Source organism: Gekko japonicus, unplaced genomic scaffold (genome assembly GCF_001447785.1).
Source record: "Gekko japonicus isolate JY-2015 unplaced genomic scaffold, Gekko_japonicus_V1.1 scaffold31, whole genome shotgun sequence".
In the NCBI taxonomy this organism is placed as follows: domain Eukaryota; kingdom Metazoa; phylum Chordata; class Lepidosauria; order Squamata; family Gekkonidae; genus Gekko; species Gekko japonicus.
Window position 1 is genome coordinate 363,641 of NW_015161404.1, and position 17,405 is coordinate 381,045.

The window sequence follows — 17,405 nt, forward strand, 5'->3', positions numbered from 1 at the left end:
CTACAACCCCTTGGCTCAGCTCGTTCCTGGCTGCAAGTGGCCCTTCCCCATGGCAGTGGCCCACCAGGAACTTTCCAGTATGTTAAATGGTCAGTCTATCCCTGACAATGGATGGGTTTAGTGGGAGGGAGGATGCTGCTATAAGGTAGGAACTCCAGATAACCTTTGGCTTCCTTCTAGCTTTATGATTCTAGGACACTCCACTGTAACAACCACTCTCTTCTATTTTATTTTTACTATTAGGAATTGACTAATAGTAGGGGTAATCTCTTTTTAATCACTGGGCTTTCAACAAAATAATCAATATAAAGAAGTCTCTGGTGACTTGAGAACGCAAAAGGGAATTAGAGTGTGCTTGCACATTAAGTCCCCCCCCCTCCAATTAGCAATTTAGTCATTGTGCTATTTAAAACCAATCCCAATGACAAACATACACACATGTACTAATTTTATTTTAGGAAATAAAAGCAAGTATGTTCAGCTGTAGAGAACTGTAGACAGCCATTAAAAAGGAAAATACAGTCCAGGATTTTTCAATTTTAAAATCATGTAGTATTGATAACCAACTGTTCGGAAGGCAGCATCAACCATTTTCTTCTCTCTTTGTCACAATACCTATAAAGGCATCCTGAAGGATATCTTTATCCAAGTTCCTACCTGCAGAGAGACCAACATAAAAAGAAGAAAATTCTTAATGCATACTAAAGGGGAAACGGCTTTATTGATTCTTCTGGAAGAAGACAAATGTTTAGTACAATAGTCTAATCAGATGCCCCTTCAGGTTTGATGCACAGAGGGGTAGGGGTGCATGGCAAGCAGCTCAGCGGGAGGGGTGGCTGCTCCTTATCCTCTCCCCAACTCTCAAAGTTACACCTCTTCCACCACAATGCAAGAAGCAAGGCTACTGCATAGAGTGACTCCCAGGGGTTAGATTCTTCACAAGGAAGAGCCTGTCTAAGGTAGAAGCAAAAGTATTCTGTAGTATGCATTAACAAATTGCTAGTTATTAGGCACTTGAAGGTTTTGGAAAGATACATCTGAAAGCCCAGCTACACATGATGGTGACAGATCTGTGCCTAGATGTGGGGCTGTCCCAGTCACATTTACAGCATGCCAGGTTTGTGATTTAAAGAACAAAGAGAGATGTGGATAAGGGGAACTCAACTCCTCCAGATGCACACATTCATTCTCCACAGCCATTCCATCCTGCTAGGCTCATTCCCAGGATAAGAGGGTGAACTACCCCCCCCCATTTTAAAAAAAATAACTGCTTGTAAAACAAGCAGATGAAACACATGTTTCCCATACCTATTAACACTAATCTATTTGTTCGTTCATCCTCCTTTTTCCAACTCACGGTGGTGTCTTCTAGATCATACAGCTCATGAATACCTTGGACTATCACTTGATGAGGTTTATCTTTGATAGAAACCAATCCCTAATGAGAAAAAATATAAATTAGTAGCTGTATAGCTGTATCATGAAAGCATTTAATTTGGGACATGACAGAAAGCATTTAATTTGGGACATATCACTTAATAATTTTGTTAATTTAACAATCCTACTAGTCTTGAAGCATGTTGTCCCACATTAGCAGTGATGAATTTAGCACAGATTTTAGAAGTGGGTGGAGACAAATGTGTCTGTAAATCCTCCCCAGTTTGCAGTGCTACCTAACCGTCCTCCAGTAAAGAACAGCCTAATCTGAGGTGTTGGAGCCATGGAGCATAACTCTTTCCTGTGCTGCTGGGGTAACATCAGAAGCTCTGAACCATGTGGGGGGAATCCATGGTGTGGCTCCTTCTCCCATGCTACCTACTCCAGTTTTAAGAGGGGTACAAGGACTTAGAATGCAATGACCTCATGGAATCCTCAAGGAGACGGGGGGCTTGGAAGTATAAGAGGCATCTCAACTGTCGCCTATGCGATGAAGGTAACCTCGGAATGGGCTCTATGTGGCCCTTCACATGTCATTGTATAGTCCAAATGAATGCTGGTGGATTAGGTTTATATTTGCCATGTATGCAGCCACATTATGTCCAAGCAAAATGCCTCTGAAAACAAAGCTCGGTGAAACTGAGTACTGAACCTTGAGTCTTATGACTTCCATGGGGTTACCTCTCTTGTCTTTCAAAGTCTTCTCCCACAGCAAGTTCTATGAGCAGAAAGGAAGACGTTTTTAAGAATGATGTATAGAGAACAGGATATTTTCCTGAACAAAAATGTCAACGCTCTACTTATGAGTTCCCAGGGGGAAGTTCAATCCACCAAGAACCATGGGCATACAAATCCATTTCCTGCCCTCTTACATTGCAGGGAAAAATGATGAGTGAACTGGACCTTAAATATGAAGTATGAAGCACTTACTTGAACAAACTCATTTAGGTCTTCTTCAGTTGTGCTTCCTTGAACTTCAAATGTGGATGTGACAATACTCTGAAATAGATATATAATCAGCTCTTTCACTGGAACAAATACATCTTACTTGAAAACCAATAACTTCAGTTGTATGTTCTCTTGACATCTGCAATGGTCCATGTTGCATTTGCAATCTGGATACCCCTTTACAGCCCCAGAATTGTAGCACTTCAAACCGTAAAGACACAAAAATAATACAAAATGTGCTGTTAGTTCATGATCTGATACAGCAGCTCTATTGTGCTGTACTTTCATGTGAGCTTGAATCTCATTCTAACACACTTCGATTAAGATGATTCTATGGACGGTAGCTACTCCTAGTGTAGTAGCACTGTGCAAACCCAGCTACACTGATGTAACACTGACGTTACCAAGGCTGTCAACCACTAAATCCACTAAATTTAATCATATTTTAAAATATAGTTTTTTCATGGAATACAACCTGCTTGCTATAGGGATTGACATACTGGTTAAGTTTTAACAAGTGATGGTAACTATATAATGGTTTTGATAATAGCCATCTTATTAAGCCTAAAAATCCTTGCAAGTTACTCTATCCAGGTTTATTTCTACTTTGTTGACCAGGATGAACTAAAGGAAGCAACTGATTAGCACTCATGCCTAAGGGCTAGTATTCAGGGCTGATGAACAGCTTCCTAAATTCAGGCACAGACAGCATTTTCCCAAGATTTCACTATCTTTATCTGCATCTGGAGACAACAGTAGACAGTAACTGTTACTGGAACTTCTTTATAAAAATCAACACCAAGGTTCTACTAAATGATCTCAGCAAATATAATCTAGCTACCTGGTTGCTAGCACAATTTTTAGCTCATTTTAATCAATAAGAAAGGTCAATATGATGAAGAACTGGTAAGGTTTTCTTCTCTACTAACCCCCCCCCCCCGACAATTGTTACCTCATTTACTGACAAATTCCACCAAACTGTACGTTTCTTAATGAAACCAACCCTCTGAATTGCTGCCTTGCATACTACCAGTTAACTGAAAGGAGGGTGCAAGGCACTATGAGGAAGACTGATCAACATAAGAAGGAATAAAGGAAATGTGGAATATAAAGGCTCTACTACAGTATGTGCAAGTCGCAAATGACGCCTGACCAGCAGATTATAGAACCACTTCACTGGAGGAAAATAAAATAGTTACCTTATCTAGGTGTGGTTGCGATGCATCTTGAAGCTGCAGCTTCTGTTGCAAACTTAGAACAATAAATGTAGTATTATGTTGAGCAGAAACACCAATATTAGCGAACTGCAGAACTATGTTATAAGAATTATAAGGTTGTTCTTCTGTCTTTGTTGGTTTGTGCAGCACTGTACGCTCTTGATAACGGATCTGTTTTGCAACATGAAGTTGCTGGTCAGTGGGTCATCTGTACTGTTTGTGCAATTAGTTCTAAAGAGCAGATACTATATTGCAGCCTGAGCTACTGGCACCCAAGAGCATCTTCTTTTAATCATGCCAGAGACTGGGGGTGTGAGAAGTGTCACCGAGTGAATGAATCAATGGAAGACACTTGCTGCATTTTTATACATTGTACAACTTCTGAAAATGCAAGGAAGCAAAACAAAACTCAAGGTTGGTCCTAGAGAGGCAGATGAATGAAGAAATATATCTGCTTTACAGAGAAGATGCACAGTGTCTTCCACCAGTGCTATTTCAAGGACACACATATTTTGAGGGAAAGACAACATCCCCCAAACAAAAACAAAATGATTGCTACACTGCATAAAAGAATTGTGTTAGGTAGAATATGATGCCCAATAAAACATGACTCCATATATAATGTATATCACTCATCATGGACAAGGAAATGAATAAGTAGATAGCTGCTTTTTAGAATATCTTTTCAAAAGGAGACATTTGTGCAGCATACAAAAAGTACCATTCATAGCCAAATCATGCAGTTGTATGATACCAATTAAAGAGCTCCATTAGAAAAATGCATGAAGAAAAATAGATTGCAAATGCTATGGCTCTGTATAGGTGTCCTTTTAAAAGTACTTTTCTATTGCAGAGGATACATCTATCCAAATTGCATCTCCTTTGCAAGGAATCCAGAACTTAGACCACAATTCCAAGTTGCTGGTTAGATGCAATTCTATTTTCAGCCTCATTTGCTTTTAAGATTATTATATGTTTATTCAATTGTCACCTACTGGTTAGCAACTGTGACATGACTGATAACATGTGATATGAGCTTTCCATGGAATCCTTTAGAGCTGGCTAAACACTGGACAGTTTTTCTGCCTTGCATAGCTATTTATCTAGGTTTTTCTGCTCACTGAGTGTTTGAAAACAGTGATAGGAACACAGCTAATTATGCCAGTGGCTATAATTAGCCATGTAACAGACAGTGATCCAAGGGTAATTCTAAAATTACAGCATTTGCCTATGTCCTAAAGAACAGCTATACTATGCTAATTGTTACTGAGAATGTTGTAAAACTGAATGTTACCTTTTCCCTGAGATTCTGTCAAAAGCATGCAGGTCCAACACATCAGAAAGATCAACTCTATGAAAAAGCAGAATAATGTTATTCTTTAAATATGTGCAATCAGTGTCTCACAAAGATGCAATCTCTATTTTGAGGAACTTAAAATCCAGGTAAATTCAACAACTACAAATACCAAAAATAGGAATTGGGTGGCATTTGTACTTTGTTAAATTTTGTTACATACTACCCATTGCTTCCACATTACAGTAATTTTAGAATCAAGTTAACGTGTGTCTAGATTATGAAGAAAATGAGCTGAAGATTGGCTGACTATATGCAGCTTTTAATTAAACTGGACTGACACTTCAGAACAGAACGTGGACCTGCACACTAACTTTTTAATGAGGTCTCTAACACTGAGCCAGTTTGAACAAGCTGCCTCAATAATAGGGACCTCATGGGGGGAAAAAGAACTGTCTGCATTAGATGCACCAGGTTTGTCAACTACAAAATCTTAGAACCATACAGAAAACTAAATGGTGTAGCAAGAAATCAGAAAACGTGAAAGTTTGGTACTAAATTTATATCACCATATAAATCCTTAAAATTAAAGTCAGATGATCGTTTAAACAGTGCATGATAAGTACCCAGAGACAGAGATCTCTACAACAACGTTAAACAACTGGAACACCTCCAGAATCCAGACTGGCCCTAATCCTCAGTATACACTGGTAAAAAGTAATAACAGGTAATCTAATAGAAAGTGTTATTTTTTTCCCCCATTGGAAAAGATGTGATGAATGGACAGCAGCATCACCTTGCACTTACTGAAGACCAATTCACATGCTACAAAGTTCTTGTGTTCTTCATGTGTCCTGGACCTGGAGAGAGACATCTTTTCGGAGCTCCATGCTCTGGCCTTAATTTTCAGGCATGTGTGGGTCTGCTTCTAAACATGTGCTATTTGCTCCATTGAGGTAATTTATTCGTTAACCCATCAGTATACTTCCCCAATGGGGCAGATAGCAGATGTGGGGGGAGGAGGCTTAAGTCCCCTGTGCCCACATACAATGGTCCTGGTCCAGGTTAGGTCTATGCATTTAAGAAGTAAGTTCTGAGGACAGAATTCCCAGAGCATGCCCGGTCAATGGGACCTGTAAGGGAAACAAGGACTTTGTAACAAGCAAAGCAGTTCCAACTCCTTCACGCATTGCCAAATTAGATGAAAGGTTTGTTCCAGGCCAATGTACTTGCAATACTCCCTTTAATCTGTCACCTAGTTGGCTTGCTTGAATAATCTGAATGTTTTACTTATTCCTTGTCTTACAGGCACACCTAGATGCAGCACCTTTGTTCCTCCTGCTTTTTGCTTGTGAATTACCTTCTACATGGAATTCGTTTAGAAAATTACTGGCATGGGAAAATACTGACTTACTGAAGATCAGCTATAGGAAGTGTCTTCTCGCTAAACAGAAGTATTTATTTAGAAGGATAATTATGGTTTTGAACAGGTATTCTGGGTCAAAGTTTGAAGAAAACTGATCCACAATATATTTGTTTTGGTTCTGCCATTTAGATGATGATGAAACCAAGAGTAACAGCTACCTGGAAGGTACATAATTACTCCCACTGACTTGGCTACATGCAGTGCAGTCTTATGCACATCTATTCATAAGCAAGTTCATCTGTATTCAACAGGGTTCATTCCCCAAGTGAATCTGGACAGGACCACAGCCTTGGATGCTTGCCCTGCTTTCAATCAAGCCACTTTTCCTGCTTCTTTAAAACATGTGGTAAGTGTTTAAGTGTGGGTGTTAATGCCAGTAATGACAGCATTGATAAATTTGTTTGGTTATTAAAAATGAGTTGTAAAGGGTATGTACATATATTAGATTTTTTTAAAAGACAGTGCAGCAAAACGGGGAGAAATTCCCATGGGTTTACCACTTTTATATTCTTCAGTAAGTTTGCCAAAGCTTTGCTTCCAAGAGGAAACATTTTAATGCTCAAGAATGGTGTAAGAAAACCTCCTCTTTCATTTATGACCAGCTGAGTTTGAATTGTCTGCTCTCTGTGGTACTCTAGAAGCAAAACACAATATGAGGACAGACTATAGGCGGTAAAAAAGAATGTCACTGCTTGGAAGCAACATAGAACTTTTGAACACCTACAAGGAGGAGCAAGTCCCAGTTCCCCACACTGGCTTTCTTCACCAGCATTACGCTAGTTGCCTGTCTCAGCCATTCAGAGCTGCGATGACCCTAAACTCTTTCAAGATATGACAACGGCAGCAAAGCTGCCACAATGCTGATGTTGTCTTGCTAGGAGAGATTCTTGTTGTATTTTGGCTTTTAAAGGCTAAATGTTGAAAACAGTTCCTCAGTCATCTGTATACCCAAGAAAATTATACCTAGGTTTTAAAAAAATGTATTTAACACATGTAAGTTCAAATAGGTCTCTGCAAATGTGAAGCTTTGTGGACACCTGAAAGACACAGGTGGATCTTCAGCTCTGCTAGGCTCTTTGTGTCAACTTCTACTACTGCCAGTGGAGCACTGGATCAGGTTCAAGGTTCTGACCTTCAAGGCCCGTTGTGGCCAGGGACCTACATATCTTCGGGACCACCTCTCTCAGTATGCACCTGAAAGAGTGCTAAGCTCAGGAAATAAGAAACTCCTGGTGGTCCCCGGCCTGAGAGAAGTCTGGCTGTCCTCAACCAGGGCCAGGGCTTTTTCAGCCCTGGCCCCCGCCTGGTAGAACGCTCTGCTGGAAGACATCCATGCCCCGTGGGAATTGTTACCATTCTGCAGGGCATGCAAGGCCGAGATGTTCCACTGGGCTTTCGGCTGAGGAGAGTGACAGGGGTATCCTTTGGCACTCTTATACAAGTCCCCATCCTTCATAACCCCTCCCCCTAGGGAGGCTGCAGAGTTGACATCCTTCCACCATCTTATATATGCTGCGTTTTTGCATATATCTTTTCTATGCTGTTTTATGTATTTAGTATTCATTGGGCTGTTTTAATTTAGTTTCAATCTGAAATTAATATATTATTTTGTTGTAAGCCGCCCTGAGCCCTACTTGTAGGGAAGGGCAGCCTAGTAAATCTAATGGAAGGAAGGAAGGAAGGAAGGAAGGAAGGAAGGAAGGAAGGAAGGAAGGAAGGAAGGAAGAAAGGAAGAAAGGAAGAAAGGAGACCTCTTATTAAGGGTAAGTAAGTACCTTGATATAATATAGCAAGTATATTGGTGATATTTTTTCTCGGATCACATGCTGTAGAACAGCTCAAATAAATAAAAAAGCCAAGTAAGTGGGAAATGCAAGATATGACCTAACAGAGTTCCTTAAGAAGGACGAGCTACAGCAATTCATGTTGTTTGCTCCCTTTAACAGAATTTAAAAGCTTGGATGCAAAGTTGTTGAAGCTATTTTAACACACTCAGCTTTTCTACCTGAACAAAAGAAAGAATCACAGAGACAGTAATCCGTATTATCTCACATGACAGTCACTCCAGAGAAGAGTTCTGTTGATTCATAATGGTTGCTAATTTTCAAGATTTTATGTTTTTATGATTTTTACTTGATTTATTTTATGAGCCACCTTGTGCTGTTCTCTGAAGAGGTGGCATATAAACATTTTAAATAAACAAATAGGTACAAACTACACTTCAATTGAGTCAGGGAATGTAAACAAAAAATCAATGGGTAACAATAAGCCAGCCTCTTCACCAGTCCTCTGCTGCCTTTTTTGAAGGGTTCGGTCAAAAAGCAGTACTATTGTCATGGCTTTCACAATGGACAGCTACACAGATTAGGATTTGGCTGTTGAACAGATTGAACTGTATTTTCTTGTTTTTGTCTGAATCAGTCGATGGGAGCACTCACTGGAGAAGACCCTGATGCTGGAAACGATTGAAGGTCAAAGAAGACTGGGACGGCAAAGGATGAGATGGTTAGACAGTGTCATAGATGCAACAAACGTAAAATTGAGCAAACTTCAGAGGACGGCGGAAGACAGGAAGGCCTGGCGTGATCTGGTCCATGGGGTCGCGAAGAGTCGGACTCAACTGTGCGACTGAACAACAACAACAGCATCAAGATGTGGCACTATCAGTGCAATCCTAAAAACACTTCCTTAGGAATAAGCCCCACTGAATAGGCCTGAGTAGGATAGCAATGCAAGAATCATGAGTTTCCTAAGAAGTTCTGTTCCCAGCATTCCATTCTTTTTTAGAGTAGGGCTTTTATATGTCTCTCTTCTGGCTGTTCATTTCAGACCCTAATCTGCACATAAGGCTGTAGTCAAATTATCGTGAAGATTATTCACCAATGGAACTGAAATCCAGTCAAAGAAACTAAGTACAGTATTTCACGGCACTTGATACACATCTTCTGTTTAAGAGACAAAGACTGCAGGTGGCCACGTTGGTCTATAGAACTCCCCCCGCAATGTTATAATATCTTTTTATCAGGACTAACAAAATATCACATAACAGTGATTACATTTTCAACTTTCCTAGAATTCTTTATCAGGTTGGATGTTCGGTATTGCTGACATTTAATAGGATCCCCTGTTTATAGTGAATTCCATGGGTTAACCAATAGTCTTCCAACGGAAAGTAGAGTGGATGAAGAGTTAAGGCCACATATATCCAATAAGCGGCACCAGTGCTTCTAAAGTCATTGCTAAAGAAGAACAGATTGCAGACTCTACTGGTTCTTCCCATAACCCATAACCCCTGTTTTCCAATCTCTAGGAAAGAAAAGGTAGAAAGAACCCAGAGCAAAATATAAAGTGACCAGATATTGTCTGTGGGACATAAAGAACCTTCCTTGGTGAAACATAACAGTATTTCAGAAGACTATACAGCAGTTGCAATAATTAATTTTGCCTTATACGACCATTACCTTGATCTTTGAGTTTCTATACTTTTGACAAGTCCATTTATTGACCTAGAATCAGAGCCAGGAGAAAAATTTAAAAGGTTAAGATGTAGAAACATCATTTGTACTCAGTTACATACATACACGAATCAATCTCCTATATATGACTGACAAAGCTAGAAGTGGGAAATCCAAATGACCTTCCCTTCCCAAAAGATCTTGTGCTAAACATATACCTTGCCAGAATTGTTAGTATGCTTATAGGGATGTGAACCTGCAAGAGATAAATGGAGTTACTGCCTTGAAACTGTCAACCTTTCCATCTCTTTTAATACCTCAGTCAAACAGCTGTTCATATCATAGGCCCAAGTGGGGGATTCACAAGAAAATGTGCTCTTGGAAAGCCAAAAGGATCTCTGCCCTCAGATGTGTTAATGAGCAGTTAGAAATCTGTCCTGTCTGGAAGCAGAGATTTGGCCCTGGGGATATCCTTGTGTCCACTGCTTCATTTCCTGTAAGAATGAAGCCTGGGAAAAGTTACAAGTTGTTGAAGAAGTAAACGTCTGACTGATGTGGCCAAAAAGCCAACATATGATGGAAAGTGTTGCAGCTCACACAAAACACTTAATCTTGGTGTAAGTTCTAGCCCTTTTACCACATTTCTTCAGCAACCTTATCCAGAATTGCAACCAAGCCGCCAACCCACCATTCTCACCAGAGAGCATACCTGTACCCTTGTTCTAATTCTGGAGACAACAGATTGGCCACTGGACCAAGGGAAGCCAGGTCCAAGAGTTGCCTCTTCTCTCAGGAAAGGATGAAACAGTTATGCCAGTCACTGTGGGAATAACTCAGACACCTCTGAATTTACAGTTCACTGGATGAACCCAGGGATGTTACAAGATTAGCAGCTTTGCTTCATGTTGCCTGGATCAGCTAGTTGTATCCACAAAATGACCTTCGGGTAACTCCAGAAACTAAGCCAAGATTACAGGTAGAAAGAAGCAGCCCCAACTACAGACTGTTGTGGGTCATGGTACTTTGTAGAGTAAAGGTCTGCACCTCCTAATGAACCCACAGTATAATCCTAAAAAAGTTACACCTTTCTAAGCTCTTCTAAACCCACTGAATGGGCTCAAAAGGGTGTAACCGCTTAGGACTGCATTGTCAATCTGATTCTAACAGTGTCTTTACCATTTTATTGTTAAATCATGAACTGCACACTCTTCATTTTAAATATCTCATAAGTAAATGGACAGTTGATCATTTTGAGATAGCTACACTGTGCAAAACCATAAGAATTAAGGATCTGAACAGCTACTACATAGATGTAGTGAAGTTTGCTTGTCACAAGCAAAACATCAAGCTCAACACCTTCCAAACAGAACAGACATTCTTTACTTTGAAACCTAACACATACTGTCACAGTAAACATGCAATCTGCAACTCTAGCAGATAACAGCTGTAGGAAGGAAACAGTAAATATTCAAATAAAAGTCTGCCAGCCACTATAATTTATGCTTACCTGACAGCTGCTCTCAGTTTCACCAGTGCTTCTTGTGGAACCAAATCTGTCTTATTGATGATGATAAGATCCGCTAGTGCAATCTGTCTACACAATGAATGAACAAACAAGATAAATGAAACGACTTAACTCAATTGTCTATTAGTTCAGGTTTGATTTTTTTGCCCCCATTCTGACAGAAATTCTGTTTAAATATCAAGACAAGGGATGCTACTTCTCCTCTCCCCAATACTGCTACTACTAATACAGAAAAAAAAAATAGCAGAGTTCAAATATTGATCACATATGTAATTATCTTACAAATCAGGGACCTTGAAGAACAAATATTTTTACAAGACTATGTTCAAAGTTCATAGAACGACTAATTACCATTAAAAAGAAAAAAATTGCCATGGACCCAGAGCAAAACTATGCACTCAACTAGGAAATGTACAAATAAGATGGCAAAAAAAAATCCCACAACACCTGTACTCTGGGTTATGAAATTATACCAAAGAAGGCATCTAAAGAGCTACTTTTTGTTGTGCTCTGGCTTTTCAATGAAATTTTCTCCCTTTAAATGTCATGTTATAACACTCAAACTAGCCCAGACACTAACCCAATGAACCATCACCGTGGAAAAAAGTTACAGCCTAGTAGTCCACAAAACTGAAGTGGATAGAAAAAGCGATACTGGTTTACCAACTGAAATTCAAATTGGCAAAGTTGTTTTTGGGGTAAGGCTTTCCTAATATGCTCAATACTGTTATTTCCAGTAAATTAACACAGAGAAAACCATCTTTTGTTCTGATACCTTGCAGCTTCATTGATAAGTCCACTGGGTTTTTCTTCTCTCAGATGCTGGAAAAAAAAACAGTTAAAAAGAGAGGGGACATCAGTTTAAATTACATCAGTAATGCAAACATCAAACATGTTTTATACAGCAAACACTCAGGATATCATTTACCTGTTCTAAATATTCCAACTTTAAAACCCATAAACAGAAATAAACAATTAATTAAAAAGTAAAACTTGAACTGCAATAATATACTGCCACCAAAAAGAGCTTACATAAAACAAAGCTGCTTCAACATGTATAAACAAACTTACAACACAACATGCTGGATGAAATAATTTGAGGCTCTGGCTGTCCAGCTTCCATAACGTTTATAAACAACCACCAAAAATTGGAACACTTCGAAGTTCTTAACCTGGGAACGCAAAGCCTGTGGGCAATTTTTGTAAGGAATACAAAATCCATAGGTTGTGTGTGTGTGTCAATGGAAAAAACTAAATACCTTCAATGATTTAAATATTTCTTAGTTCAGTAATGTATCATACCCATAATTATCAGTGGCCCCGAATAGTGACAGTAGCTTGGGATTCTGCATCTGCATCAGGGATGATCCTATACAGCAGGGATCTTGCTCTGCATTGGTATTCTATCTACCAGCCAATCTCTGCTATTGTGTAATAAAGCAAGTTCAACCCACGAGAATGTTAAAAAAGGACTTGATACAGGAGACCTGCAGGTTGCAATTGGTCCTGAAGGAACATATTTCTCTCTTCAGGTAGGGCATAGATCATTTATCAACTACAGTGTTTCAATATTGGGTACACTTATTGTTTTAGTGCGGATATAGATTCTTCGGTACACCTGTGAAATGTAAAGCAACAAACCTCTTTGACTAATATCCACTGTTAACACTTCTAGCACTACAGGTCTGGGGGGGGGGATATTTTATTGCACAATGCCTATTTATTTTCCAGACTTCGGCAGTCAAAACCCTTTTCTGACTCTAAATGGTTTGAAGAGCTTGTCTAATAACAGGAGGACCTGAGGGAGACCTTTCTTTTGACCTTTTCTCTGTAACCAAGCGTTCATTAATTCTGTTGCATGAGATGCTGTCAGGCTTTGTAGATTTGCAAAGAACAGTGTCAGTGGCCTCAGTTTAGATCCTCAGAATTGTGACCTGTCATTCCAAGTTGTCCAATCGTTTGCCTTTTGATTAAAACATGAATATTTCAGATTGCTGGGTGACAATCCCATTAGAGTGATAGTCCATGATATCAATTACCACTTCAGTTTCAATTTCACTTGCTAGCCACAGGGCACATTCTCTCAGCTTTCCATGGACTAGGTAGGATCCCTGAAGCGTGACACCCCTAAATTGCTGCCTATTATCCCAGTGTCACTGCTTGCATTGCCTCTAGAATTCTTTAACTCACAGGCCAAGGAGGTGGTCAAGCTTTGAAACCCAAGAAATTGGACAAGATCACAAATTCTCTATACAAAGCAAAAGTTATGTATCTGTCATATGACTGAGAACACTTAAAAGCTTCTATTGTACTGACAGCATGTCAAGCTTTGTAAACGTTTCTTGATTTAATAATACAAGCGGTTGTCTTGAATTCCAAAAATACTGAACATTATATATTTATTACTTCAAAAAGTTTTGGTGGGGTTTTGATTGGTAATCTCTTGGCTGACTACAAAAATTATATATCAGTATCGATAACTACTACATGCTAATATACTCAAAACTCCATTCTATACATTTGCATTAGCTTCTCTTCACATAGTGGCTTACAAAAATTAAATCGGGAATGTTCTTCAAAGTTAACCTGTTGAAGTGTACTAGAAAAGTGCAATGGAGCAAACTAGGGTGCAAATTTAGACTGTACACCCATAATTGGTTAAAAATATGGGCAACGTTTTGTACTCTGAGCGTATGGTTAACAGTGCAATCCCAATCCAAGTTAACCCTTCTAAATCATTGAATGCATGTGACTAATCCATAAAGTATATTGTGTAGGGCTGGGATAGGGGTGGCATAGTTGTGACAGTGGAGGGATTTAGTCTCGGTTGAAGTATGATGGGTAGTGTTGATGGTTAAACAGACCTTCAAATGTGACACCCCCTATGATGAAAATAATTCAATGGTAATACATCATCATCTCATATGAACACCTGGCACTATTAACAATTGGTTGCCAATGAAAAGGCAGACTGTTAGCCAAAATATCCACCAAAGCATGTCACCCCTGAATAAAAGTTCTACTATTTGGCATGCGAAGCAATAGTCAAGAAACTGAAATAAGCAGCAGTTGGGACTTTGCGTCCTAACCTCGAGCCACTTGCTCCCATTGCCTTGGACCAGCCTAGTAGTATTAAATATCTGCACTTACTGCTGTGCATAACAATCCTGAAGAAAAGGGCCTTCCTTTCTTTCGCTCAGGGCTTTGCCAGGTAATTGTTTATTCTCTCTATATAAAAGCCAGTACCCAGCATCTCATCTCACTCTCCCAATATTCGGCCACATTTGAAGTGACCAAGAAACAGAAGAACACAGGATGCAAATAGGAAGGAGCATGGCTCCCAAGAGCTGGTCACCAGAAAGAAGGTTTAGTCTTACTTCAAAGGTGCACCCCATTTCCTTTCTCCCATATACCGGAAAGATTTGCTTTTTTCTATTGGAAAATGGTAAGCACTGCACTTGGGACAACACTGTGGTGAGGACAGTTGACAGTGGGTGGCCTGTCACTCTAAGAGTCCCACAGGCAACCTACAAATTCTTCACCTGCAGGGACTCTTGCAATACCCCACCTCTTCCTGCACACATTCTCCATTGTTCCTAATGATGGGCATTTCATTAGTTGGAGAATAAACTCAACATTACTCAGTTGGGATTCAAACTCAGGTAACAATATTAATTACTGGATGAGGTAATATGGGAAACACACATGAAGCTGCCTTAAACTGAATCACACTCTTGGTCCATCAAGGTCAGTATTGTCTACTCAGACTAATAGAGGCTCTCCAGGGTCTCAGGTAGAGGTCTTTCAAATCACTTACTCCCTGATCCTTAGCTAGGGATACTGGGGATTGAACCTGAGACCTTCTGCATGCCAAGTAGATGCTCTGCCACTGAGCCACAACATTTGCTGTAACCCAAGAATGAAGAATCAAATCCATTTTTTAAAAATTCCTGCGTAATTTGAAAAAGACATCAAACCAGAAAATAGAAGTTGAAAGTTCCATAATGGAAGACAGCGGCAAACTCCAGGACATAGTAGATATGGAAGGTTATGTTACGAGAGAATTCAGAGTTACACCTAACAAAACATGCCAGAATACTAACAGTGCAGTTATAAGAATACTTCCCTGGGAGTGTGCCCCACTGAATCCCCAGTTCAGTAGGATTCTGAGGAGATTTGCTCTCTAAATCAAAGGTGTCAAACTCATTTGTTACAAGGGCCGGATCTGACATAAATGTCTCTTTGTCAGGCCGGGCCACGTTTGTCATAAAACCTAATGCCAGGTACCAGAGGTAGAAACTGTATAAATGACAGCAGTTGGTGATCTCAGAGTTGGTGTATCCTCACTGCAAGGCCCCCTGGGCTGGGAGGGGGGAGCAGAGGAAAACCCATCTGGGTGGACTGGAGAGGCAGGAGTGCAGCACTGGGCAGATGCTCCCATAATGCTTAACTGCTGCAGTCAAGCTTGTTTTGCCATACTAAAGCCACAATAGCGTGCGGGCCACATAAGAGCTCTGTATGGGCCAGATCCGGCCCCCGGGCCTTATGTTTGACACCCCTGCTCTAAATGATGGATTATATACAGTACTTTTCTATGTTGTTTAATGGCCATTGGCAAATTATTTTACCTGTAGTCCATACTTTGCATCAACAACAGAGACAATACCTGAAAAAAAGATATATAGATGAACAAGTTTTGACTGACGTATACTTGAAAACACAGGCCACACTTGCTTTGTCCTACTCAGAAACAAGACATGCTTCGGTGTGAACACAATGGGAAAAACAAAATAAGCTCACCAAAGAAAACCACCATTCTAAGACTTTAACACACTTGGTTGTACTCCTTATGTTTATAGTACAGGTTTCTTAACAATCATCCTTATGTAAAGTACATGCCATAAACATAGACAAAGCCAGTAGATAAAAGGTGTGAGTACAATACAAAAGCTTGATGCAAATGTTCTGGACACTGTTTAGGCCAGGGGTGTCGAGCTCATTTGTTATGAGGGCCGGATTTGACATAAATGAGAACTTGTTGGGCTGGGCCATGTGTGTCATAAAATGTAATGCCAGGTAGCGGAGATATAAACTTTATAAAGGACACAAACAGAAAGTTTTTTTTTAAACTTAAAATCAAAACAAGCCTAAAACATGCTATTTTTTGTTTATTTAACAGTGTCTGATAACTGACACCCCTTGCTCTGAAGTATTGCATCAAAATGTCTGTGCTGTTGCAATCTTGAGTATGCTGTTCAGGTGTGTATCTGTAAGCTGCAAACCTATGATGACGCAGCAGCAGAACTGGAAGAAGAAGCAGAAGACAGCCAGTTCCACTGCGGGCCTGATAGAAGCCCTCTGGGGGCCTGATCTGGCCCCTGGGTCACATGTTTGACATCACTGGTTTAGGCTGTGTTCCTGGAACCTTTCCTCTTCAAGGCGTCTCGATAGAGCTATGAAGTGGAAAATTAGACTAAAAAGTCTTTGTTTTTCAAGCTCCTGAATAGCATTAATCACGCCTTCCTTTAAAGATGTGTAAATCCAAGGAATACAAGAGATAAAGAGAACACGCTTTCCTAGGATTAACAAGCGGTTTTGAATATCTTCAACTCTATCTCTCTGTTGGTGTTCATCACCAATCTCTTGATGGAGCACTGCAAGAATGATAATAATGTGGATCAATGCAACAACTCTCTAATGTCTTGTATTCCTTGGATTCATACATCTTTAAAGGAAGGAGTGATTAATGCTATTCAGGAGCTTGAAAAACAAAGACTTTTTAGTCTACTTTTCCACTTCATAGCTCTATCAAGATGGCTTGAAGAGAAAACATTCCAGGAACACAGCCTAAACAGTGTCCAGAACGTTTGCATCAAGCTTTTGTATTGTGGAAGGTCAGTAGTTCAGTAGTTCAAGACCCGGATGCCACATGACGGAGTGAGCTCCCGTCTCTAGTTCCAGCTCCTGCCAACCTAGTAGTTTGAAAGCAAGAAATTGCAAGTAGGAAGGTAACAGCGTTCCGTCCGCCTTGGTGTTTAGTCATGCCGGCCACATGACCACAGAAATGTCTTCGGACAGTGCTGGCTCTTCGGCTTTGAAACGG

General features: G+C 40.0%; 1 protein-coding gene across 3 annotated transcripts in view; it reads right to left on the bottom strand.

The window, feature by feature from the left end:
* Positions 1-441: 441 nt before the first annotated feature.
* Positions 442-17,405, bottom strand: part of LOC107122811 (COBW domain-containing protein 2-like) — a 32,118-nt gene continuing 15,154 nt past the window's right edge. For 2 of the 3 annotated variants that reach the window (XM_015425964.1, XM_015425956.1), the window contains exons 7-16: positions 15,931-15,968; positions 12,078-12,124; positions 11,285-11,371; positions 9,784-9,828; positions 4,897-4,953; positions 3,585-3,636; positions 2,368-2,436; positions 2,090-2,155; positions 1,309-1,438; positions 442-657 (exon numbers count right to left, since the gene is read on the bottom strand). In XM_015425964.1, the coding sequence (XP_015281450.1) occupies positions 584-657; positions 1,309-1,438; positions 2,090-2,155; positions 2,368-2,436; positions 3,585-3,636; positions 4,897-4,953; positions 9,784-9,828; positions 11,285-11,371; positions 12,078-12,124; positions 15,931-15,968 (665 nt within the window). In that variant the 3' untranslated portion in view covers positions 442-583. Of the gene's footprint in view, positions 658-1,308; positions 1,439-2,089; positions 2,156-2,367; positions 2,437-3,584; positions 3,637-4,896; positions 4,954-9,783; positions 9,829-11,284; positions 11,372-12,077; positions 12,125-15,930; positions 15,969-17,405 lie in introns of those variants that run through there. The other variant, XM_015425969.1, reaches the window with a different exon arrangement.